At 42.9% G+C, this 24,818-nt stretch overlaps 1 protein-coding gene across 5 annotated transcripts in view; it reads left to right on the forward strand.

Moving 5' to 3' along the window:
• The window catches only part of PFKFB2 (6-phosphofructo-2-kinase/fructose-2,6-biphosphatase 2), a 96,842-nt gene that overhangs the window by 66,287 nt on the left and 5,737 nt on the right, over positions 1–24,818 (forward strand). For all 5 annotated transcript variants that reach the window (XR_013223777.1, XM_077295179.1, XM_077295178.1 and 2 more), the window contains exons 9-15: positions 9,738–9,945; positions 10,066–10,212; positions 14,622–14,726; positions 16,945–17,074; positions 17,759–17,821; positions 20,992–21,056; positions 22,250–22,429. Coding sequence is in view for 4 of the 5 variants with exons in the window: in XM_077295179.1 (XP_077151294.1) it covers positions 9,738–9,945; positions 10,066–10,212; positions 14,622–14,726; positions 16,945–17,074; positions 17,759–17,821; positions 20,992–21,056; positions 22,250–22,429 (898 nt within the window). In the remaining variant the exon portion in view is untranslated. The remainder of the gene's footprint in view (positions 1–9,737; positions 9,946–10,065; positions 10,213–14,621; positions 14,727–16,944; positions 17,075–17,758; positions 17,822–20,991; positions 21,057–22,249; positions 22,430–24,818) is intronic.

Below are 24,818 nucleotides of genomic sequence, written 5' to 3' on the forward strand. Positions count from 1 at the left end.
ATCAGAAGATTTGGCTTTCAGTACCATCTTTATGCAGATGACACACAACTATACACGTCATCCCCTGACCTTACCCTCGCAGTACTAAAGAACGCCAGTGACTGTCTGTCCGCAGTCTCCAACATCATGTCCACTCTCTATCTGAAACTCAACCTTTCCAAAACTGAATTTCCTCTTCTCCCACGTCTACGTTCCTCCCTAAATCTGACATCTCCCTCTCTGCAGGTGGCACCACAATAACACCTAGGCAGCAGGCGCGCTGTCTTATGTTTGTGTTATGTTTGACTCCGATCTTTCCTTCACCTCCCATATACAATCTCTTGGCGCTCTTGCCGCTTACACCTAAAGAACATCTCTAGAATCTGCCCTTTTCTCACCATGGAAACAACAAAAACTCTCACTGTCGCCCTGATCCAATCCCGCCTTGACTACTGTAACACTCTATTAATTGGCCTCCCCCTCACTCGACTTTCCCCTCTCCAGCCCATCCTTAACGCAGCAGCCAGGGTCATCTTTCTGGCTAATCAGTACCCGGACACGTTCACGCTTTGCCAGTCATTGCACTGGCTGCCCATACGTTACAGGATGCAACTTATACTGCTTGTTTCCACCCACAAAGCTCACCACAGTGCGACACCCCCCTACATCTTCTCCCTCATTGCTGTTTATCAACCTACCCGCTCGTTACCCTCCACAAGCGGCTTTCGACTAACATCCACACTAATCCGTACCTCCCACTCCCGACTCCAAAACGTCTCCCGCTTTGTGCCAATAGTCTGGAATGCTCTACCCCATGAAAGTAGAATTAACCACAACTTGTACAGTTTTAGGCACTCCCTAAAAACGCATCTGTTTAGAGTGGCCTATCACGTTCCCTAATTGAAGTCCTTTTATATACAGCCCACTCGATATTTATCTACTATATAATTGTCTAAGGGTCACTTCCGTCTGTCCTTCTGTCTGTCTGTCACGGATATTCATTGTTCGCGGCCTCTGTCTGTCATGGAAATCCAAGTTGCTGATTGGTCGCGGCAAAACAGCCACGACCAATCAGCGACGGGCACAGTCCGGCGGCAAAATGGCCGCTCCTTCCTCCCCGCAGTCAGTGCCCGCTCCATAATCCCCTCCACTCAGCCCTCACACAGGGTTAATGGCAGCATTAACGGACCGCGTTATGCCGCGATGTAACGCACTCCGTTAACGCAGCTATTAAAGGGACACAGTCACCCCCTCCAGCCGTTATAAACTAAAAGAACCACCTTGTGCAGAAGTAATGCTGCATTCTAACAAGGTGGCTCTTTTAGTTTTTGTTGCTGTTATTCCCAAAATGAAGCGTTTTATAATTTTGCCCAAATACCTATCTTTATACCTGGAGGCAGGTCTTTGAAGCGCCCAACTGCTGTCAGTCATCTCTTCTGGGGTGCTGGTCGCCGCCCCCTCAGCGATGTTTTCCTCTGAAATCCGGCGCCTGCGCTGTGCTCTTCTGCCTGGGGCAGGCGCATTGAGCATTGGCCGTCATAGCTCAGATGCCGGGTTCCAGTCTGCGGCTGTGCGGGCAGTGCGGCCACCCTGCTACTGAATCCTCGCCCCGCAGTGTGTTATGCATTATGCATTATGCAGAGTGCGGGGCTGGGATTCCTAGGCATGGCACAGGCACAGTCCAGAACCCGGCATCTGAGCTATGACGGCCAATGCTCAATGCGCCTGCCCCAGGCAGAAGAGCACAGCGCAGGTGCCGGATTTCAGAGGAAAACTTCGCTGAGGGGGCGGCGACCAGCGCCCCAGAAGAGATGACTGACGGCAGTTGGGCGCTTCAAAGACCCCTTCCAGGTATAAAGATAGGTATTTGGGCAAAATTATAAAACGCTTTATTTTGGGAATAACAGCAACAAAAACTAAAAGAGCCACCTTGTTAGAATGCAGCATTACTTCTGCACAAGGTGGCTCTTTTAGTTTATAACTGCTGGAGGGGGTGGCTGTGTCCTTTAACCCTGTGTGACCAACTTTTTACTATTGATGCTGCCTATGCAGCATCAATAGTAAAAAGATCTAATGTTACAAATAATAGAAAAAGGTTATTCTCACCTTCCGACGTCGCGGCTGTCCTCGGCAGTGCAAGCGGCAGGTTCCGGTGCCAAGTATGCTATGCGAGAAGGACCTGCCATGACGTCACGGTCATGTGACCGCGACGTCATCACAGGTCCTGCGCTCATACCAACCCTGGGACCGGAAGCTGCCGTGTGCACCGTACACAGGCGCCAGAACTTCAAGGGGCCTTCGGAAGGTGAGTATATGTTTATTTTTTATTTTAAGTCTTTTTTTAACCACGCATATAGTGCCCACATTGCTATATACTAGGTGGGCTGTGTTAGGCTAGGTTCACATTGCGTTAATGGGTTAATGCTAACGAACTGCGTTGCACGGCGAAAATGTCGCAATTAACGCCGTGCAACGGGTCCGTTAGCGCACCCATTGACAGCAATATGATTTTTCCCAGTAGCGCATTGCTAGCGCATGCCATTTTCGGCACGCACTAGCGATGTGCCGTTCTTTTGTGACGGACCTCGGACGCTGCTTGCAGCGTCCGAGGTGCGCCCGAGGTCCGTTCCTCGCTAATGCAGATCGGGGATCTGCGCTAGCGGGGACGCCGAACGCGGACCCTAAACAAACATTGCGTTAGCGCAATCTGCTAGCGCTATGCGCTTAACGGATTGCCCTAACGCACTGTGAACCTAGCTTTATATACTGCGTGGGCTCTGTTATATACTGTATCTCTGTGCAATATACTATGTGGCTGTCCAATATACTACATGGCTGTGCAATATACTACGTGCTCTGTGTTAATATACTACGTAGCTGTGCAATATACTATGTGGCTGTGTCGGTTCTGTTATATACTACGTCGACTGTGCAATATACTGTGTAGCTATGCAATATACTACGTGCCTCTACAATATACTACGTGGCTATGTTATATACTACATGGCTCTGCTATATACTACGTCGCTGACCAATATACTACATAGCTGTGCAAAACACTACGTGACTGTTATATACTACATGCCTGTGCAATATACTACGTGGCTCTACAATATATTGTGTGGCTATGTTATATACTACGTGGCTCTGTATATACTACATGGCTGCAATACACTATGTGGCTGTGTTATATACTACGTAGCTATGTTATATACTACGTACGCTGTTAGGCTACGTTCACATTTGCGGTCAGCGCCGCAGCGTCGGGCGCCGCAGCGGCGCCGCATGCGTCATGCGCCCCTATACTTAACATGGGGGCGCATGGACATGCGTTGTGCTGCGTTTTGCGCCGCATGGCCGCAAGCGTTGGACGCAAGAAACGCTTCAAGTTGCATTTTTTTTGCGTCCAACTTGCGGGCAAAAACGACGCATGCGGCGCAAAACGCAGCGTTTTAGCGTGCGTTTTGCCGCGGTTTTGTTTGCGTTGTGCGCTGCGGCGCCGACGCTGCGGCGCACAACGCAAATGTGAACGTAGCCTTACATACTACGTAGCTATGTTATATATACTACGTTGGTTGTGTTATATACTACGTCACTGCAATATAGTACGTAGCCTGTGCTATATACTACCTACATATTCTAGAATACCCGATACGTTAGAATCGGGCCACCATCTAGTTTGACAATAACTCCATCAAACTCCACCGTACCAGAAAGCATTACAGCTATTGGGTAGTAACTAGCTCAGGCAGCCTTTATTTGTCCCCCATTCCCTCAAGATGGCTGGGCCATCATTGTACATACACACCTGCACTTTGTGTCTCCCCCCACCTCATTGTAGATTGTAAGCTCTTACGAGCAGGGTCGTCATTATTTTGCTTTAATTATTGTATTATCTTTAACGTTGTTACTTATGACTTGTATATGAACTGTTGAATTGTAAAGCGCTGCGGAAATATGTTGATGCTATATAAATAAAGATCATTATTATCCATCATCCCATCAACTCTCAGTAGCTTCCCTGACCATGCTTAAGACAAGCATCCTTACAGCATGATGCTGCTATTGCCATGTATGACGGTGGGGATGGTCTTTTCAGGGTGATGTGCAGTGTCAGTTTTCTGTCTTCAGAAAAGGAATGGCACTAGGTCCGCATGAATCACAGCACGAAAACTTTCAATCACATCTCTCCATATGGGTGCAGTCAGCGTGGAGCAACTGGATTTATGGTCCTCAGCTATACTCAAGTGTTGCAATACGACATTTCACAAAGTTAGTTTTTAGAAAATAGCGGCACTCACCAGTTTGCTGATCCAAAGTGTTTAATCCATGTGCAGATTAATACAAACACATCTTGGAAAGTGCAGAGGGTACGGGGAGTGCAGAGGGACGACGGCCGTTTCGTGCGATTAGCACTTCTACAGGTCCAGGTAGAAGTGCTAATCGCACGAAACGGCCGTCGTCCCTCTGCACTCCCTGTACCCTCCGCACTTTCCAAGATGTGTTTGTATTAATCTGCACATGGATTAAACACTTTGGATCAGCAAACTGGTGAGTGCCGCTATTTTCTAAAAACTAACTTTGTGAAGTGTCAGTTTTCTGCCTCACATGGCGATTTGCATTTAGCCAAGAAAGTTCTACTTTGGTTTCATCTGACCAGATTACCTTCTTCCACATGCTAGCTGTGTCCCCTACATGTCTTTTGGAAAACTGCAAATGGGACTTTTTATGGTTTGCTTTAAAAAATGGCTTTCTTCTTGCCACTCTTCCATAAAGGACAGATAACACTCTGTCCAATGTTATACTAATGGGCAGTGCAGATCTGCGATTTTTGTCATGCCATGCTGCGAGTGCCTCTGATTATTAGATCACGTGAACGCATACAAGTCTATGGGTGCATGTGAGACATCAGACTGTACTCAGATGTTATCAGTGCAGTCCGATGTACGCTCACAGAGACAATGGAGAAGATTTAGAAATGAAGTTCTCCATCTTCTCCACACCTGTGATGAAATTCTTTCATGTGAAAGAATCCGATCACACTCTCAGATGACACTGTGGCAGAGTTTGAGCCATGTGTCATTAGCGTAATCGGCACTAATAGTGAGCCTTAATAGTTGTCCTGTGCACAAATTCTCCCACCTGAGCTGTGAATCTCTGCAGCTCATTCAGAGTGACCATGAGCCTCTTTATCTGCTTCTCTAATTGGTGCTCTATCTGTTTGTGATATCTGTTTAGGTGGATGGTCATGTCTCGGTAGGTTTGCAAGTTGTTCCATACGTCTTCCATTTTTGGATGATAGATTGAACAGTGCTCTGTGAGATGGTCAGAGGTTGGCTATTTTTTTTATTTTTTTTATGACCTAACCCTGCTTTTCTCTTCTCCTCAACGTTATCCCTGACCTGTCTGGTGTGTTCCCTGGTTTTCATGATGCTGTTTGATCCCTAACATTCTCTAACAAACCTCTGAGGCCTTCCCAGAGCAGCTGTAGTTAAACTGAGAATAAACTACACACAAGTGGAGTCGATTTACTATTTTATGTCACTTCTAGAGGCATTTGGTCACTCAGGATTTTATTTGGGGGTATTAGACTACAGGGGGCTGAATACAAATGAACATCACAATTTTCAAATGTATATTTTGGAAATACTTAGAAAACCATGTATCACAAATACCTGTTGCTTTGTGTTGGTAAATCACATAAAATCCCAATAAAATACATTTAAATTTGTGGGTGTAAGGTGAGAAAATCGTGAACAATTTATGGGGTATGAATACATTTTTAAGGCACTGTACCTGCATACTGAATCTCAGGAAATAGACTTAGTATGCAGATTACTGGTCATTTCTTCTACTAGGTATTCAGCTGTGAAAAGCAGAAAGGCTCCTATTCTGGCAAAATAACTTGCATATTGCCTAGAAACAGGTACAAGGGTAATCGCAAGTTAAATATTTGTGTAAAAGCAGAAATGCTTTCCCAGATCTCTCACTAACTGAAAACAAGCAAACAAACTAAAAAAAACTAAACTTGATAGTGTCTGCCCTGTGATCGCTACTCCCTGAGTGTCTGCATACGTGCTGTATAACGCAGCCGATACTCACGGTGCATGGAGCGGGCTTAGCACTTGAGCCTGCACCATACACTGATGGTGCACTACTAATGTGGAGGTCAATGCTAAGGGGTTATAGGGAATGTGTAATCAGAAAATGGCCTATTGTTTACATTACATTTTTGATATATTAAAAAAAAAACCTAGAAATCTTGCGGTTTTCACATTGGCTACTAGGGCTTTTTTAGCCTCATACTTCTTTTCCTTTCAGGAATAGTTTTCAGCAGGCTCTTTATCATCATAGGCAGGATTTCAGTGACAGGTATCACCTCTATACATATGTGATAGTGATGAGCAAATGTGCTCGGATAATGTCTTATCTGAGCATGCTCGGGTGTTCTCCGAGTATCTTAGGCATGCTCGTATATTATGTTCAAGTCCCTGCTGCTGCATGATTTGCGGTTGCTAGACAGCCTGAACATATGTGGGGATTACGTAACAATCCGTCAATCCCCAGGTGTTCAAGCTGTCTAGCAACCGCAAATCATGCAGCCGCAGGGACTTGAACATAATATATGAGCACGCCTAAGATACTCGGATAACACCCGAGCATGCTCGGATAAGACATTATCACTAAGGCCGGGATCACACATACGCGAGATACAGCCGAGTCTTGCAGGTGAAAACAAACCCTCCTCTTGCACCAACACTCAGGAGTGCAGCGTGCAGCCGCACAGCAACACATGGAGCTGCACGCTCCGCTCCAGAGTGCCGGCGCCAGAGCTGGGTTTTCAGCTGCGAGACTCGGCCGTATCTCGCGTATGTGTGATCCCGGCCTAATGGCTGAAAACACAGCATCAACCAATCACAGGTGATGTTAAAGCTGACCCTGCTCCCCCTCCCTTCACAACTACCTTGCACTCACTAATTAGATGCTTCAATAATATATGTGTGGATTTCCTGAAATAGAAAGTCTAAAAATGCCTTTATGGCCAGTGTGAAAATTGCAAGATTACTTTTTACTATTAGGCTGTGTGCACACATTGCGTTTTATAAAACGTTTTTTCGCTATAAAAACACATAAAAAACGCATACATTATGCATCCCATCATTTAGAATGCATGCCTCAATTTTTGTGCACATGATGCGTTTTTTTCCGCGAAAAAAACACATCGCAGTAAAAAAAGCAGCATTTTCGTTAATTTTTTGGTTCTTTGCGTTTTTCCCGCTATTTAATGCATTGGGAAGCTCTGGAAAAAAAAGTGTCAGAAACGCGCAAAAAATGCGTCAAAAACGCATGCAGATTTCTTGCAGAATATGTCCAGTTTTGCTCAGGAAATTTCTGCAAGAAATCATGAACGTGTGCACATAGCCTTAGTTTTTTTTACCTTACTGAAGAGGATATTGTATGGTCTTAACATTAAAGTTATGTTATTACATCCAGAACACAACCAATCGCCAAGATATTAATCCTCATTCCGAGATAATGGGCTGAGCCATGTAAATCATTTCTTTTTTTTTCTCAGAGGAAAGGATTAATTTGCATGCCTCTGTCCATTATCCAAGACTGAGAATTCATTTCTTTGAGTGGATTTGTTATGAAAGTGAACACGTAATTTCACTTCTATTTCAAAGAGAATCTGCTAGTAAATCCTCAGTCACATGTCCGTGTTAAAGCACGTACGTGAAATAATGTTAGCGGTATCATCAGTGTGTTGGATCAGTTTCTCATTAGTGTTTGGTCAGTGGGACTGTTTCTACCATCAGTGTGTTATCTGTTTTTACCATCAGTGTCATCCTTGTGTCCTTTTTTACCATCAGTTTCATCCTTGTGTCCATTTTTACCATCAGTGTGTCATCCTTGTCTGTTTTTACCATCAGTGTGTCTGTTTTTACCATCAGTGTCATCCTTGTGTCCATTTTTACCATCAGTGTTTGGTGTGTGTCCGTTTTTACCATCAGTGTCATCCGTGTGTCCGTTTTTACCATCAGTGTCATCAGTGTGTCCGTTTTTACCATCAGTGTATGGTCAGTATGTCTGTTTCTACCATCAGTGTGTCATCCGTATGTCCATTTTTACCATCAGTGTTTGGTCTGTGTCCATTTTTATCATCAGTGTGTCATCTGTGTGTCCATTTTTACCATCAGTGTTTGGCCTGTGTGTACGTTTTTACCATCAGTGTTTGGTCTGTGTCCGTTTTTATCATCGTGTGTCATGTGTCCGTTTTTACCATCAGTGTTTGGCCTGTGTGTACGTTTTTACCATCAGTGTGTCATCCGTGTCCGTTTTTACCATCAGTGTTTGGCCTGTGTGTACGTTTTTACCATCAGTGTTTGGTCTGTGTCCGTTTTTATCATCAGTGTGTCATCTGTGTGTCCGTTTTTACCATCAGTGTTTGGCCTGTGTGTACGTTTTTACCATCAGTGTGTCATCCGTGTCCGTTTTTACCATCAGTGTTTGGCCTGTGTGTACGTTTTTACCATCAGTGTTTGGTCTGTGTCCGTTTTTATCATCAGTGTGTCATCTGTGTGTCCGTTTTTACCATCAGTGTTTGGCCTTTGTGTCCGTTTTTATCATCGTGTGTCATGTGTCCGTTTTTACCATCAGTGTTTGGCCTGTATGTACGTTTTTACCATCAGTGTCATCCGTGTCTGTTTTTACCATCAGTGTATCATCAGTGTTTTTCAAAGAGGGATAAAGAAATAAATGACAACACTTCTCCTATACATTGTAATGATGAATACATACCGCACACGGACTGTACATGGAGGCCATCCCTGTGCTCTGTGTTTTTCACTGACCCATAGACTTTTATTGGTCTTTTTTTATCAGTGATACAGGAGAAAATGGTTTATGCAGATCTGACATGTAAAGCCATCAACACCTTTATATATTCTATCTGTAGCTGCATTACCAAGTAATTGGCGTTTTAATTTACATGCAAATGAGTTTTTAAGTGCTGGGGGCGTGACAGAGCATTAAGGGGTCTGTTGGTGCTGGGGGAGGAAACCACCTCATCTGAGCACTGTATGTGCGCAGGCTGTCCGCCTCTGGCGGTATAAGGCTAGGCTCACACAAAGTGTTCCTGCTCAGCAACAAATCAGGGTTTATATCAAATTCCCCAAAAATCAGGATTCCAACGGGAACCCCGACAAAGCCATTCACTTGATTGAAGCCGATGGATTCACTGTGGTCTGGTTTCGCTTCGGTATTTGCCTTTTTCAGACTTGGCAGACCAATTCTGTGGCAAATAGGCAGTTGTGTATCTGTGGTAAATGGGCAATTGTGTAAGGATATCTAAAGGTAGTTATTTGCACACCTCGGCCCTGTAAAACATCCACAAGTAAATTGTATGTAGTCTTTGGGCCTGAAGTTGTGTGTCGCGAACTGTCAGACACCTATACTTCTGTATTCTATTTTACTGTTGTTCTGACTATATGAATATGTACCGGTATGTAAAAAAAAGAAAATATATCCGCAGGACACTCTCAATTGTAAGTGGCACAGTCCAAAAGAAAGACCAGAATCCGCTGATCCACATATAGTCCTAAACAAAAGATTGATGGACAGCATTCGCCAGAGGTAGAAAATATGGATTTTTTTTTTTACACATTTTTGACCCCTGGCGAGTGCTGTTCATCCATTTTTTTTTGTTTGGGACCGAATTAATAAGTATAACCTACCATACTTATCTTTTTTCTCTCTAGGGAACATTCTCTTATAAAAGTTATCAATGTCGGCCAGAGATTCTTGGTGAACAAGGTGCAGGACTACATCCAGAGTAAAATTGTCTACTACCTCATGAACATTCACGTCCAACCACGGACCATCTACCTGTGCCGACACGGTGAAAGTGAATGTAATCTAGCTGGGAGGATTGGAGGAGACTCGGGCCTCTCGGTACGAGGAAAGCAAGTACGTACAATTCCGGTTATACATATTTGGAATGACTATCCATATCACTGAATGACATTATACGTCCCAGAATAGGCTGATGTGGCTAACATTGAGATGAAGTATATTCTTGTCATTTAGTATGCCAAGGAACTGAAGAAGTTTATCGAGGAGCAGGAAATTATGGACCTCAAGGTTTGGACCAGTCAGCTGAAGAGAACGATTCAGACAGCAGAGGCTCTCGGAGTGGCTTATGAACAGTGGAAGATTCTCAATGAGATTGATGCAGTAAGTCAGCTGGCATACAGTATGTGGGTCTGATAACCTGGACTGGCACTGCCTTCACCTTACTAATTTAATCTCTGTTCTCACCCCCGGAAGAAGTTTCCTCTATAGTTCTCCTCTGATCCGTGAAAGCAGTGATGGGTGGGGAAATCATTCCAGCAGTGAGAACAGCTCAGTAGCTTGGCATTAGTAGTACAATACCAGGCTGTCAATTTGTTCTCACCCCCCAGTATTCTAAGCTCAGTGAATGTAAAGCCTCATTCAGACGTCCGTGATGCATGGACGTCTGAATGAGGCTTTACTGTTGTCACTTGTTCTAGCACTTTGCACATTAAACTTTGTTGTACAGAGTTCAGTAATCACAAACTTATCTCTTTTGCATCACTAACATCTGAATGAGGCTTTACACTGACTGAGTAACCAAAAAAACGAGAAGCAACAATGCCCAAATGATAAAAGGTGCAATCTTTATTAAATAAAAATACTAAAACATATTAAAACGGATGAGAAGAGGAGCAGAAGTGTCTGTGCAATTGAAATCACCACATAAATTACTGACATCAAGTGTTCAATCAGAATTGAGATGTAATTAAATGCTAAAAAGCTTAATAACAAGAAAACAAAAAAGTCCATAGGCGTGCCAATGCAAGAAAAGTTTTTGGAGGCAGACAGAGGATAAATTATGTACTTAATAGGATTGATACAGCATAAATATAAATATAAAGTGCTAGTGCATTAGAAAATATAGAGCATGCATAGAAACCTATTAATATGAAACAAAAATACGTGCCTCCATATTAGTGGCATGGTTATTCATCAAACTTGGAAAGTAGTTATATCGGCTATGACTGTGACAGGACATTGAAAGTATTACCTTAGTGGGATTTCAACACACAAGACCCGACATATGTTTCGCTAGAGAGCTTCTTCCTGTGGGTATGAGAAAACTCTGACTGAGCAGAATGGAGTCTGTGTGCGGACGTTGCAACAGAAAAAATAAGAAGAAAGTTAAAAAAATAAATAAAAAATAAAAAAATAAAATGTGTATCCCTTCCTTATCCCTTCCTTTCTTCCTCACTAAAAATAAATAAATTCAAATAAAAAAGTCAAAAATGTTTTTGGTATTGTCGCTTTTATAAAATATATTAACATGAAAAAAAGAAGTCCTTTCCCCTTGTCTGTTTCTTTATTATGTTTACAAAAAAAAAAATCTAAAATGAAGCTGTAAAGATATATTACTATAACAATATTTTAAAAAAAGTACATTTCTAAATTGCTGGTTTTAGTTCATCGCCTCCAAAAAAAAAGGAATCAAAAGCAGCCAAACAAACGTATTTATCCCATAATAGTATAAATTAAAATGTCAACTTTTCCCGGGAAAAAAATAAGCCCTGACACAGTTCTGTTAACGGAATAATAAAGGTATGGCTCTCTCACTGTGAAAGCACTAAAACAAATTCATTTTTTTATGTTTTCATTATGCAAAGGCTGCAAAACGTAAAAAACAGAAACCAACCATAAAATGTAGTCTCACCGTAATCATACTGACCAACAGAATGAAGCTGACTAATCCTACAAACACAACGGAAGTAATGCCATAGTAGAAAATTAAAATGTAATTTTATTACATATATACGTACAATACAAAGATAAAAAAGAGGGGAACAACACAAAATAGCCGCCAAACACAGTGTATTGCACTCCAAAGTGATATAAAGTATCCAAGTTCAATGCTTATTTAGCCCTCTCCAACAGTCACAGTATTTTGCTCCAAGGCTGGGTATATCAATAATAAATATTGCACATTAATAGAGAATAATAAATAGAAATATAAAATATATAACAAAGCTTTGTTTTCCTTGGTCTGGGTGCATTATATATATTTTATATTTCTATTTATTATTCTCGATTAATGTGCAATATTTATTATTGATATACCCAGCCTTGGAGCAAAATACTGTGACTGTTGGAGAGGGCTAAATAAGCATTGAACTTGGATACTTTATATCACTTTGGAGTGCAATACACTGTGTTTGGCGGCTATTTTGTGTTGTTCCCCTCTTTTTTATCTTTGTATTGTACGTATATATGTAATAAAATTACATTTTAATTTTCTACTATGGCATTACTTCCGTTGTGTTTGTAGGATTAGTAAAAATTGGAAGTGCCTCTATTTGGCCAGAATATTTTGGTTAATTAGAATGAAGCTGACATAACTAGAGTGCAAAGTGATCCTAAAAGTGGTACCATTAAAAAGTTACAACTCGTCACGTGCAAAAAGGAAAAAAGTCTTCATATGGCTACATCAGGGCTACACAACATCACACCATCAGTGCACTAATACATTACCATAACCTAGTTTTCAGTATACTGGGAGGATTTGCTGAGTTTCTGCTAAAAAAAAGAAAAAACAATCAGTGTGGACACGCTAACTTACACTGCCTTTTAGAGCAGAAACTCGCCAAATCCTCCTCATAATCTCAAATCTATATATTTTGTGGATTTCTAAGTTTTAATATACCAAAAAAAGGGGAACAGCACAGAAATATACTTATCTTCGGGTGCAGAGCCCCCAGACAACCAGTCCACCAATCGTCCAAGTAGATATAGGCTTGAAAAAAGCTCAATTGGAGCTGAAACGTTGCCTGAATATGTGGGTAAATTAAACCCTGCACGTTTTTATATTGGAAATATGGAGTGCTGCCTCTTCTTTTGAAATTATAAGTTTTAACATAGCCATGAAGCACGTTATGGACTGCTACATGTCTACAAGATCAGATCCATCGTCAGTACATGGATGCCACACCAGAACCACCGTCAGTACATGTATACAGCAACAATCTTTAGTAAAGCAGATCAATTTTAATGTTCGGTCAGCCCCATATACAATTATATAGCAAGAACCTACAATTCCCAGTATATCCTTAACAGTTGTGAGGAGATACTGAGAGTTGTTGTTACCAGCCATCATCGGCCTACGAGCCATACAGGAACCACAGTACTGATGTAGTCATTATCACAAATAAACATTTACATGCAGGTACCTTTTATAGATGGCATCTTCTCTGAATGAAGTCATTCCCTATCCCTTTTGTTTCCATGTAGTTCAGGCACAATGATGATATTTCACTCCCAGAGCTTGTCTCTCCAAACTTCCCTCCTCAGCAGCACTTCCTGATAATGGTGCTTTTAAAATAAAAGTATAACTATGGTTCACCATAAATATAAATATTTCCCATGCTGTGCTCCTGAATAAATAATTGCCCCTCATAAAATATTCCCCACACTGCCCCTCTCCATAATGTTCTCGCACACAGCCCCTCTCTATAATGTTTCCTCATACAGCCCCTCTCCTTAATGTTCCCCCGCACAGCCCCTCTTTGTAATGTTTCCCCTGCACAGCCCCTCTCTGTAATGTTCACCTGCACAGCCCCTCTCTGTAATGTCTCCCCGCACACTGCCCCTCTCTGTAATGTTTCCCCGCACACTGCCCCTCTCTGTAATGTTTCCCCGCACAATGCCCCTCTCCGTAATGTTTCCCCGCACACTGCCCCTCTCTGTAATGTTTCCCCGCACATTGTCCCTCTCCATAATGTTTCCCTGCACATTGCCCCTCTCCATAATGTTTCCCCGCACACTGCCCCTCTCCATAATGTTTCCCCACACACTGCCCCTCTCCATAATGTTTTTCCACACACTTCCCCTCTCCATAATGCTTCCCCGAACACTGCCCCTCTAAGTAATGTTTCCCCGCACACTGCCCCTCTCCATAATGTTTCCCCGCACACTGCCCCTCTCTGTAATATTCCTCACACACTGCTTTTCTCTGTAATATCCCCGCACACAGCCCGTTTCCATTATATACCCCACCCTGCCCCTCTCTATATTTTTCTATCCACACTACCCCTTTCTAGAATATCACCTAAACTGCCCCCTCCGAAACATCCCCCCCACACTGCCCCTCTCTATGTAATATACTCCACGTAGCGTTATCAGTCGCTAATGCTGCTGCTCTTCCCTAGTCCCGGCGCCACAGTGTTCACCATCTGATAGACACAAATACATTTGAATAGAGGAATAAGGGAATGGTGTCTCCTGGACAGCTCTATGGGCCTCAGCGAGCCTTTTGCGGGGCTGCATTGCCACAAAAAATAATATATAAAAAAAGCTGCATCCTGAATATTATGGTTATTTTTACATGTTGCCTGCACAGGGTGAAATCCTGTCTGATAAAGCTACATGGCGCATACGATATGGTACGTGACCCCCTCTGTGCAAATATGATTGCAAGTCTTCTTGGTCTATCACTTGTGCATGTGTTGTGCCAATATGGGCGAAAAGCGCTCACATGATGCAGATCTAATCTCCTGATATAATTGTAATACTGTTTTCACTTGTCTCTCTCCTGTTAGGGAGTCTGTGAGGAAATGACTTATAAAGAAATTGAGGAGAAATTTCCAGAAGAGTTTTCACTGAGAGATCAGGATAAATATCTTTACCGCTACCCTGGAGGAGAGGTGAGGGCGCTTCATGGCGAATATGGTAGAGAATTACATATAAGGCACATGCAAAGTTTATCTGCTAAAGAGTGAATCCAATCTATAAGATTAAAGTAATTAGAAGCAGAGTTATCTCCTATCACAGATGCTTACTGCTATTACAGGACTATGCCGACGTCCCGGAATATCCTGCTTCATGCTACTTGTTGCTCCTGCTGCATCTTCAGTGTATGGATCTGGGACAGCACCGCTACGTACCTTGTGTAGTGGCTATTCCCAGGTACTGCGGGTCATCTCGCAGTTATATGTGGCTCGGCTGCAGTACCTGGCAATAGCCACTACATAGTGTACGGCGCTGGTGCACCCCTATGATCATGATTGACCTGTACTAAGGATCTGTCATCAATATCGAAGTCCTGGGCAACTTCTTTTATATACGCTACTCGCAAAAAGTTAGGGATATTTGTCTTTCGTGCGAAATTTCTTATGAACCTAAAATGCACTCTAACCATTTCAGGTGAACGTAACCCCTTCCTGACATTTGCAATATACTGTATATGCTGTGATCGCATGAAGGTGTCTGCTGCTTCTCACAGCAGGGCACATGGAGTTGTCGTCCTAATTCTAGACAGCCAATCACAGCGTTTTCGATGTTTCAGGCAATTAAATTGCCTGAAACCCTGATGGCCGTCCTATGATCGGTGCTGTAAGCGCACCAATCATAGGCTTTGAGCCTAGCAACACCGCCGTCATCAGAGCCAACTGTGATTGGTGTGATAAACCACATCAATTGCACCAATCGGAGTGCACAGACGCCATCTGACCCCCACAGTGACCGCCCTGTACTTCCTTATTTTGGCTGCGGACTTGTACAGGCAGTCACTGTGTCGTCCTGTGCATTGTGTTGAGCCGACTTTGGTATACTTTGGTACACCGCATACATGAAAAAATGTCATCTCGCTCGTCTCAAACCAGATATTCAGCGAATGAGGCATAAGCTTTTCTTGCTTCCGCCACTGACAGTGAGTAAAGTACTGCAGTGCGCAGGTGCTGGGCCTCTCTGACCTTTCCCGGCCCCTAGTTTGGTCTGCCCTCAATAGGGCAGATAACTACGCCTGCGCAACAGCGTGATGCCAGGGAGCCATGAAGCAACAGGACAGTGGCATCACAAGAAGATGGGAGGTGCCGGACCCGGACCTGCGACACCCATCAGACCGGACCGCCCTTCCCCGGGTGATACACATAAACCATATAGGGCAACATTAGTATAGATAGGTGCCAAAAAGACCAATCTCCATGTGGTTGTCTCCAAGATGCACCTAGTGGACACTCCTGATAATATTCATGTCATCAGAAAAAAATAGGAGTAATATGTCCAAATATGTAGAAAAACACAAATTTATTGAATACACACAAATTCCATACAACATTGCAGACTAGGTTCAAGTAATGATGGCTGCCAATGTCCTAGCACTCAGAGTTGTAATTAGATGCAGGTAAAGTGCTTAGTGCCAAAAGAAACCCAAATGGGGAGTATGTTAAGGCTGGTACATTCCAAAGATTCATGGAAGTGCGCACTAAATCAAAGGAGCCTGTTCCACCCCAGTGTTACAAGTGCTTACCCATAGTGCAAGGAGTCAGGACACATGCCACGCTGGCACCGACGCGCGTTTCGCTTCACTTTATCAAGGTCCGGGTGAGTATAATAAAACTTATTTTTGTTATCTTGCAAGTCGGACCCGGGGGCTTATCTACAGCATTATAAAATGCTGTATATAAGCCCTGAAAGGCAGTGGCCGCATCTTATATCTGCCAAAACTGCTGACAGCTTCCCTTTAAGGGTTCCTGTCTGCTTACCCATGATAGATCACGACTGCTGTCACCCTCCCCGTGGCCCCTGACGCGCATTTCGCGTACTTGCTTTGTCGAAGGGGAAATAAACTGAAAATAAAGATTAATCAGCCACAAGATGGATTTCATCAACCAAGGTTTCATTTTAATCAGTATAATGGCGCCGACCTGACACTGTGTGTGGGTTACTGTGCACAATCCTGCTGACAGGTTTACTTAAATGCCCTACTTTCATGATGAAATATCACTATAGTGTGAACGACTTACGTTTTCCATAAATTTTGCCCGAAAGCCAAATATCCTTAACTTTTTGTGAGTAGTGTAGTTGCCTTAATACTTCCCTAGGTTTGGTAGCCAACTAATACGTTGTAATGTTTTCTCTTAGTCCTATCAAGATCTTGTACAGCGCCTGGAACCTGTCATCATGGAACTGGAACGTCAAGGAAACATTCTGGTTATTTGCCACCAGGCTGTCATGAGGTGCCTTTTGGCTTATTTCCTGGATAAAAATGCCGGTAACGAGCTATTAATCTGGATCCATCGTGTATTGTAAACGTATAGTCCGTGACCTTTTATTGTAAGGGATAATAGTCTACGAGTGACACACAGCCCAGATATATCCAACAGGATTCACAAAGTGTGTTACTGATTGTATACAATACTGGCCTAAAAAGGCTTTAGACTAACAGCAAAATTGCAGAGGAGTGACCCACATGGCTGCTTCATTAGAACTTAATTAAAGAAAATTTCTATCATTGTTGAATAGAGGATGGTTGTGTACCTCGCTCTTCAGCTGTGAACAAGCTGTTCGAAACTTGGGGTTGTCCAAAGCTGCAAAGATGTGGAATCTTAATAAAATAAAATTATAAGAAAAAACAGCACCACACTTGTCCACAGGTTGTGTAGGGTATTGCAGTCAGCTCCATTTATTTCAGTAAAGCTGAACTACACTGCCTGACATAACCCGTAAATGGAAGAGCATGGAGGCGTTCTTAGAACAAAGAAGTACCCATGTTATTTGTTTCATTTAATTTTTTTTTATGCACCACACACATACAGTTCTTTTGTGGAGCACCTAAGCAATTATTGAATCTAGATTCGTCACCAAAAGGAGACCAGTAGTTGGTGTCCTCAAAGAAACAATTGTTGCAACAACCATAAAATTAGCTTCTATGCAGTCCTTTTTTTTATTATTCCAGATGACCTGCCGTACCTTCGTTGCCCACTGCACACAGTACTGAAGCTAACCCCAGTGGCTTATGGTAAGTGGTCATTCGATCTCATTTGGGAAGCATGTTGTGTTTTTCTGTACACAATATTCCATTATACAGTGGGTACGGAAAGTATTCATACAACCTTTACGTTTTTCACTCTGTTTCATTGCAGCCATTTGGTAAATTCAAAAAACGTTTATTTTTTTTCTCATTAATGTACACTCTGCACCCCATCTTGATTAAAAAAAACAGAAATGTAGTAATTTTTTAAATTTATTAAAAAAGAAAAACTGAATATCACATGGTCATAAGTATTCAGACCCTTTGCTCAGTATTGAGTGTAAGCACCCTTTTGAGCCATACAGCCATGAGTCTTCTTGGGAAAGATGCAACAAGTTTTTCACACCTGGATTTGGGGATCCTCTGCCATTCTTCCTTGCAGATCCTCTCCATTTCCGTCAGGTTGGATGGTGAACGTTGGTGGACAGCCATTTTCAGGTCTCTCCAGAGATGCTCAATTGGGTTTAGGTCAGGGCTCTGGCTGGGCCAGTCAAGGATGGTCACAGAGTTGCTCTGAATCCACTTCTTTGTTATTTTAGCTGTGTTCTTAGGGTCATTGTCTTGTTGGAAGGTGAACCTTCGGCCAAGTCTGAGGTCCAGGGCACTCTGGAAGAGGTTTTCATCCAGGATATCTCTGTACTTGGCTGCATTCATGCTTCCTTCAAGATAACCAGTCATCCTGTTTTTGCAGCTGAGAAACACCCCCCATAGCATGATGCTGCCACCACCATGTTTCACTGTTAGGATTGTATTGGGCAGGTGATGAGCAGTGCCTGGTTTTCTCCACACATACCACTTAGAATTATCAACAAAAAGGTCTCTCTTCCTCTCATCAGACCAGGGAATCTTATTTATCATAGTCTGGGAGTCCTTCATGTGTTTTTTTTTTTTTTTTTAGCAAACTGTATGAGGGCTTTCACATGTCGCACTGAGGAGAGGCTTCAGTCGGGCCACTCTGCCATTAGGGCCCGACTGGTAGAAGACTGCAGTGATAGTTGACTTTGTGGAACTTTCTCCCATCTCCCTACTGCATCTCTGGAGCCCAGCCTCAGTAATGTTGGGGTTTTTCTTTACCTCTCTCACCAAGGCTCTTCTTCCACGATTGCTCAGTTTGGCTGGACGGCCAGGTCTAGGAAGACTTCTGGTTGTCCCAAACTTCTTCCATTTAAGGATTGTGGAGGCCACTGTGCTCTTAGGAATCTTGAGTACTGCAGAAATACTGTTGAACCCTTGGTCAGAGCTGTGCCTTGCCACAATTCTGTCTCTGAGCTCCTTGGCCAGTTCCTTTGACCTCATGATTCTCATTTGGTCTGACCTGCACTGTGAGCTGTGAGGTCTTATATAGTCAGGTGTGTACCTTTCCAAATCAAGTCCTATCAGTTTAATTAAAAACAGCTGGACTCCAATGAAGGAGTAGAACCATCTCAAGAAGGATCACAAGGAAATGGACATCATATGACTTAAATATGAGTGTCTGAGGAAAGGGTCTGAATACTTATCACCATGTGATATTTCAGTTTTTCTTTTTTATTAAATTTGTAAACATTTCTACATTTCTATTTTTTTTTTAGTCAAGATGGGGTGCAGAGTGTACATTAATGTGAAAAAATGAACTTTTTTGAATTTACCAAATGACTGCAATGAAACAAAGAGTGAAAAATGTAAAGGGGTCTGAATACTTTCTGTACCCACTGTATAAACCAAGAATGTGTAAACCATGTACACTTTGAGATTTCCTTCTTTCTTTTCCTTCTCGCCCAGTATGGCTTTGCCCCTGCCAATCCTTAGCCATATGCTTGTCATGGGGCTTCTAATCAGATCCTTTATAATTCGCAGAGGGAGAATTTACTAACACACCAGAGTTAACCTAAAGTTCAATGGGGTAAGATGCACCAGATTAATTAAGAGGGTACTGTAGCTTGGGACAGCCACATGAAAGAATACATCGTGGCTGGGTATTTGTATTCGTTCTGTGAGGGCCTTGCATCCGTGCATGCTGCCTGTAGTCGGTGGTGTTGGCTGGCCAGGACCTTAGGTTCCACAGTTCAATAAAGAAGACTTCTGTTCCAAAATAAAGTCTTTACTAAATGGTAACTTGTTAAGGGTTATGTACAAGGGATAGCGGGTACAAAGTCTTATGGACGTTTCCTTTACAGTATGAAGCATTTTCATTCACAATGTATCCTTTCTGTGTAATCTGCTCCAGGGCTAGTGAGGCAAACTGTTTCGTCCTACTTCACCACAACCTAGCTTCTATGACACAGTCCTGATCAGCAAGTCTCCCTGCTCACTCAGCGGCTCCGCATCCTATTTCTTTCACTACTGATGTTCTGGATCTACCGCTTGGGACCCCTACTAGTCCCACAAACTCTTTTCCTGTTTAGGCCCATTACCTTCGGCGTCTGCAAGGTCAGGGTTTTCTTGACTTTCTTATCCAAGGACCCTTTTCCGAAAGCCACTCTGTCTGATCAGTTACTTTAGGATCTCAGTATTCAGCTGTCCGTTTGTCTCTTTTCTCTCCGTATCACACTTAAATCCGCTCTACTCACTTAGCACTTCCCTCTTGCATTTGAACTCAAACTGACTAACTAAAAGCAGTCTCTTTTCCTAACACTAAGCCACTCCCACTATGGGCTAGTCTCAAACATTAACACTATGCTATCTAACCCTAACGTCACTACCTAGACTAGAGTCACTATCTCTCCCTATACTACCTATGTTATACACTACTTTACTATACATTTCTAACACTACCTATTACAGTATGCATAACCATATCACAATACATTACAATACGATTTATACAACAGATTCAAGACATTATTCACGTTACAACACATAAATTTGTGTCTTCAGATTTAGGAACACAACAGTCATTGTCCACCACTTTTACAGCACTCACACAGCAAATGTATGCCACCTATGAGATGGCCGAAATTCAGGCCATAGTTTTTGGCAAGACTTATGGTAAAACTGTTGGCCAGTTGAGGCTTGACCCCCTTTCACTAAGCGCCTACCACTTCTCTTGTCCTTTTTGAGAGAAGCACAAAATTGCACATTTTAAGCAAAAATATTGCGTGCCACCTTTTCAAATCAAAACCGTGTATTAGTCCGAACTCTTGCCTGTAGCCATATCTCTGCTTTTTTTGTCTTTCAAGGCTGTAAAGTTGAAATGATGAAGCTAAATGTGGATGCAGTGGACACACACCGAGACAAACCAGAGGTAAGTTTTCGATGCTGCCATGGCTATTTGATTACGATTCAACCATGTTTTAAATATGTAACGTAGAAAGAGACACAAAAGACAAGGTTCTATACTGTTTTCGTTTTTCCTTAAATATCATCTGTCAGTAGGATGATCCCTACTAAGCCGTCTATTGGGGCATGTAAGGGATATAAAGTTGAATAAAATGATACCGTGATATCTGTGATCAATGTCTCATTCCAGAGAAATCCACATTTTTCTTAATCTTTAAATTAGCTGTTATGATCTATGGGCCGGACATAGATCTCCCTGAGAATCTGCCTCCTGAGCTTATTTATAAAAGAAAAGGGGGAGTTACCAGTGTGACATGTAATGACCACTCTCTGCCTTCATTATCTACATGTCTCACACTGTGATGCCCCTTTAATTTTAAATAAACCCTAGGTGCAGATTCTCATGCAGATCAGTGTCCGGCCCATAGACCTTAACAACTCATTTAGGCTACGTTCACATTTGCGTTGTTGTGTGCTGCGTCGGCGACTCAACGCACGCAAAACGCATGCAAAACGCAGCAAAACGCAGCGTTTTGTGGCGTATACGTTCATTTTTTTAGTGCAAAAAAAATGCAACATGCTGCGTCCTCTGCGCTCTGACGCTTGCGCCAAAAAAACCCATGCGTCACAAAACGCAACACAACGCATGTCCATGCGCCCCCCATGTTAAATATAGGGGCGCATGACGCATGCATCGCCGCAGCTGCGCCCGACGCAACGCAAATGTGAACGTAGCCTTTCATATAAGAAAAACTTGACTTTCTCAGGAATAAGACATCAGATCACACGTATCAAGGTATTTCAGCTTTCTCTGACCTACATGCCCATATACACTGCTTAATAGGGTTGATCCTACTGACAAATTAGATTCCTTTTAAATCAATCCCACTTTTGGCAAAATAAAAATTACAAACCTCTAAAGAACGCAATTGGCACATTAAACTGATCGCACCTTTGTGCTTATCATGACTTTGTTACATTACCTATGAAATTACCACTTAGGTTATTAATTTTCCATATCATAGGGTATGCGATATACATTGGAACCAAGGTGGAGCTTCTTTTCATCGCTGTCATATGTGATGTGCAAGCAAGCCAATACTTTTACAATATTCTTTTATTATAATGAGTATTTTATATTTTTCCAAATTCTTTCAGGGCACCTTTGATGTGAACCATACACCTATGCGAATGAGGCGAAACAGTTTTACTCCTCTGTCCAGTTCCGACACAGTCAGACGACCACGAAACTACAGCGTTGGGAGCCGTCCGATTGATCCAGTAGGGGCGGATAGATTCAGAATGGCTCCGGATGGGTCTGATCGCCCCCTGAAACAAGTCAGTATTTTTTGTGTCGCCTCTCAAATGATTATCATAATTGAGTTGATATTTCTGAAAATTTTCACATACCAATAATTTTAGCTGAGGGCTCTAAAAGGTCAGAATAAATTTTGGCTTAAAATTAGGAACTGATTTCTACTATCTTTGCCATTGTTTACTTTTGAGGAAATACTTTTAAAGGGAACCTGTCACCCTCAAAATGGAAGTTGAGCTAAGCCCACCGGCATCAGGGGCTTATCTACAGCATTCTGGAATGCTGTAGATAAGCCCCCGATGTTACCTGAAAGAGGAGAAAAAGAGGTTAGATTATACTCACCCAGGGGCGGTCCCACTGCGGTGGGTGTCGCGGTCCGGTCCGGGGCCTCCCATCATCTTACGATCACGTCCTCTTCTCGTCTTCACGCCGCAGGCTTACTTTGTCTGCCCTGTAAGGGCAGAGCAAAGTACTGCAGTGCGCAGGTGCCGGGAAAGGTCAGAGAGGCCCAGCGCCTGCGCACTGCAGTACTTTGCCCTCAACAGGGCAGACAAAGTACGCCTGCGCCGGAGCCGCAGCGTGAAGACAAGAAGAGGATGTCATCGTATGAAGATGGGAGGCCCCGGACCGGACCGCAGCAGGGACTGCCCCTGGGTGAGTATAATCTAACCTCTTTTTCTCATGTTTCAGGATACATCTGGGGCTTATCTACAGCATTACAGAATGCTGTAGATAAGCCCCTGATGCCGGTGGGCTTAGCTCAACATCCATTTTGGGTGTGACAGGTTCCCTTTAAATAAGTTTCTGGCCATACCCAGAACCTTAAGGATAAACCACCAAAATGAAATTCCAAAACTTCCTGAGTCTTTACCTCTCAAAATTGTTTCCTCGCCCAGCCCCAGCCTCTTTACCTTGATTGATAAATCACTGTCTGACTTTATTGCTTGGTACCTAATATCACACAGGCAATGAGCTATCATTCAAGCTAGAGGCTGTTGCTGGGCGGGGAAACAACCTCAGGAGGGAGATGCTCATGAAGTGCTCTGTCATACCCTAAGCACTTAACATCTAATTTGCATATATATTAAAATGCTAATTCTTTGGGAATGTAGCAACAGATAGAAGATTTAAAGGAGTTGGTGGATTTAAATTTTAAAGACCCGCATTCCCATCCATGCATGCCCATTGAGGGGGAGGGGGTGATCTTTCTAACAGATTCCCTTTAAACTCAGAGGTCACAGAAACTGATTATTTTGCCTCAATCAAAAGTCCTCTAGCCTGGAGAATAATTCTCATCCACAGTGGCATTTCTGTGTAAGTCAGTTAATCAGATACCTATATTATTTATGCATGCATTTCTTTGGCCTGACAAAGAGCCACACAATAATCCAACTTACAGCCATCATCATCATTTTTTTTCATTCCATATTGCATAAGGTGCAGTGGCTTGTGAAAGTACTCACCCCCTTGGCATTTTTTGTGTTTTGCTACCTCACAACCTGGAATTGTAGTTTTGTTTTGTTTTTTGGAGGGTTTGCATCCGTTCATGTAAAGAACATGCCTATAACTGTGAACATTCGGTTTTCTTTTTATTGTGAAGCAAAGACCAAATAGGACAAAATAACTGAAAACTTCAGTGTGCACAACTATTCATTCCCCTAAACTCAATACTTTGTAGAGCTTCCTTTGACAGCAATTACAGCTGCAAATCACTTTGGATAAGTCTTTATGAGCTTTCCACATCTTCCCACTGGGATTTTTGCCCATTCCTCAAGAAAAAACTGCTCCAGTCCCTTCAAGTTAGATGGTTTCCTCTAGTGAACAGCAATCTTCAAGTCTGACCACAGATTCTCAATTGGATTAAGATCTGGTCTGTGACATGGCCACCCTAAACATTTAGGCCATGTTCACACGGTGCGGTTTTTGCTGCGGATCCGCAGCGGAATTGCAGCTGCGGATCCGCATCCTTTTTCCATGCAGGTTACAGTACAATGTAACCCAATGGAAAACGAAATCCGCTGTGCCGACGATCCTTTTTTCCGCTAGAAAATCCGCGCTGATTTTCTGCGGAAAAAAAGAAGTACCATGTCAATTCTTTCTGCGGAATCCGCTGCGGGTTTCCACCTGCCCCAATAGGAAAGTGCAGTTGGAAACCCGCAGTGGAATCCGCAGTAGAAACAGGACCAAAAACCGCAGTGGAAATGCACCGCGGATTTCCACTGCGGGTTCTCAAAATCAGGACCTGAAAAATCCGCAGGCAAAAAAGGATCGTGTGAACATAGCCTTACACGTTTCCAATTAAACCACTGGAGTGTTGCTTTAACTGTATGCTTTGGGTCATTGTCTTGGAAGGTCAACCTCCATCCCAGTCTCAAATCACTGACAGACTGAAACAGGTTTTGCTCAAGAATA

This window comes from Ranitomeya variabilis, chromosome 3 (genome assembly GCF_051348905.1).
Source record: "Ranitomeya variabilis isolate aRanVar5 chromosome 3, aRanVar5.hap1, whole genome shotgun sequence".
Lineage (NCBI taxonomy): Eukaryota > Metazoa > Chordata > Amphibia > Anura > Dendrobatidae > Ranitomeya > Ranitomeya variabilis.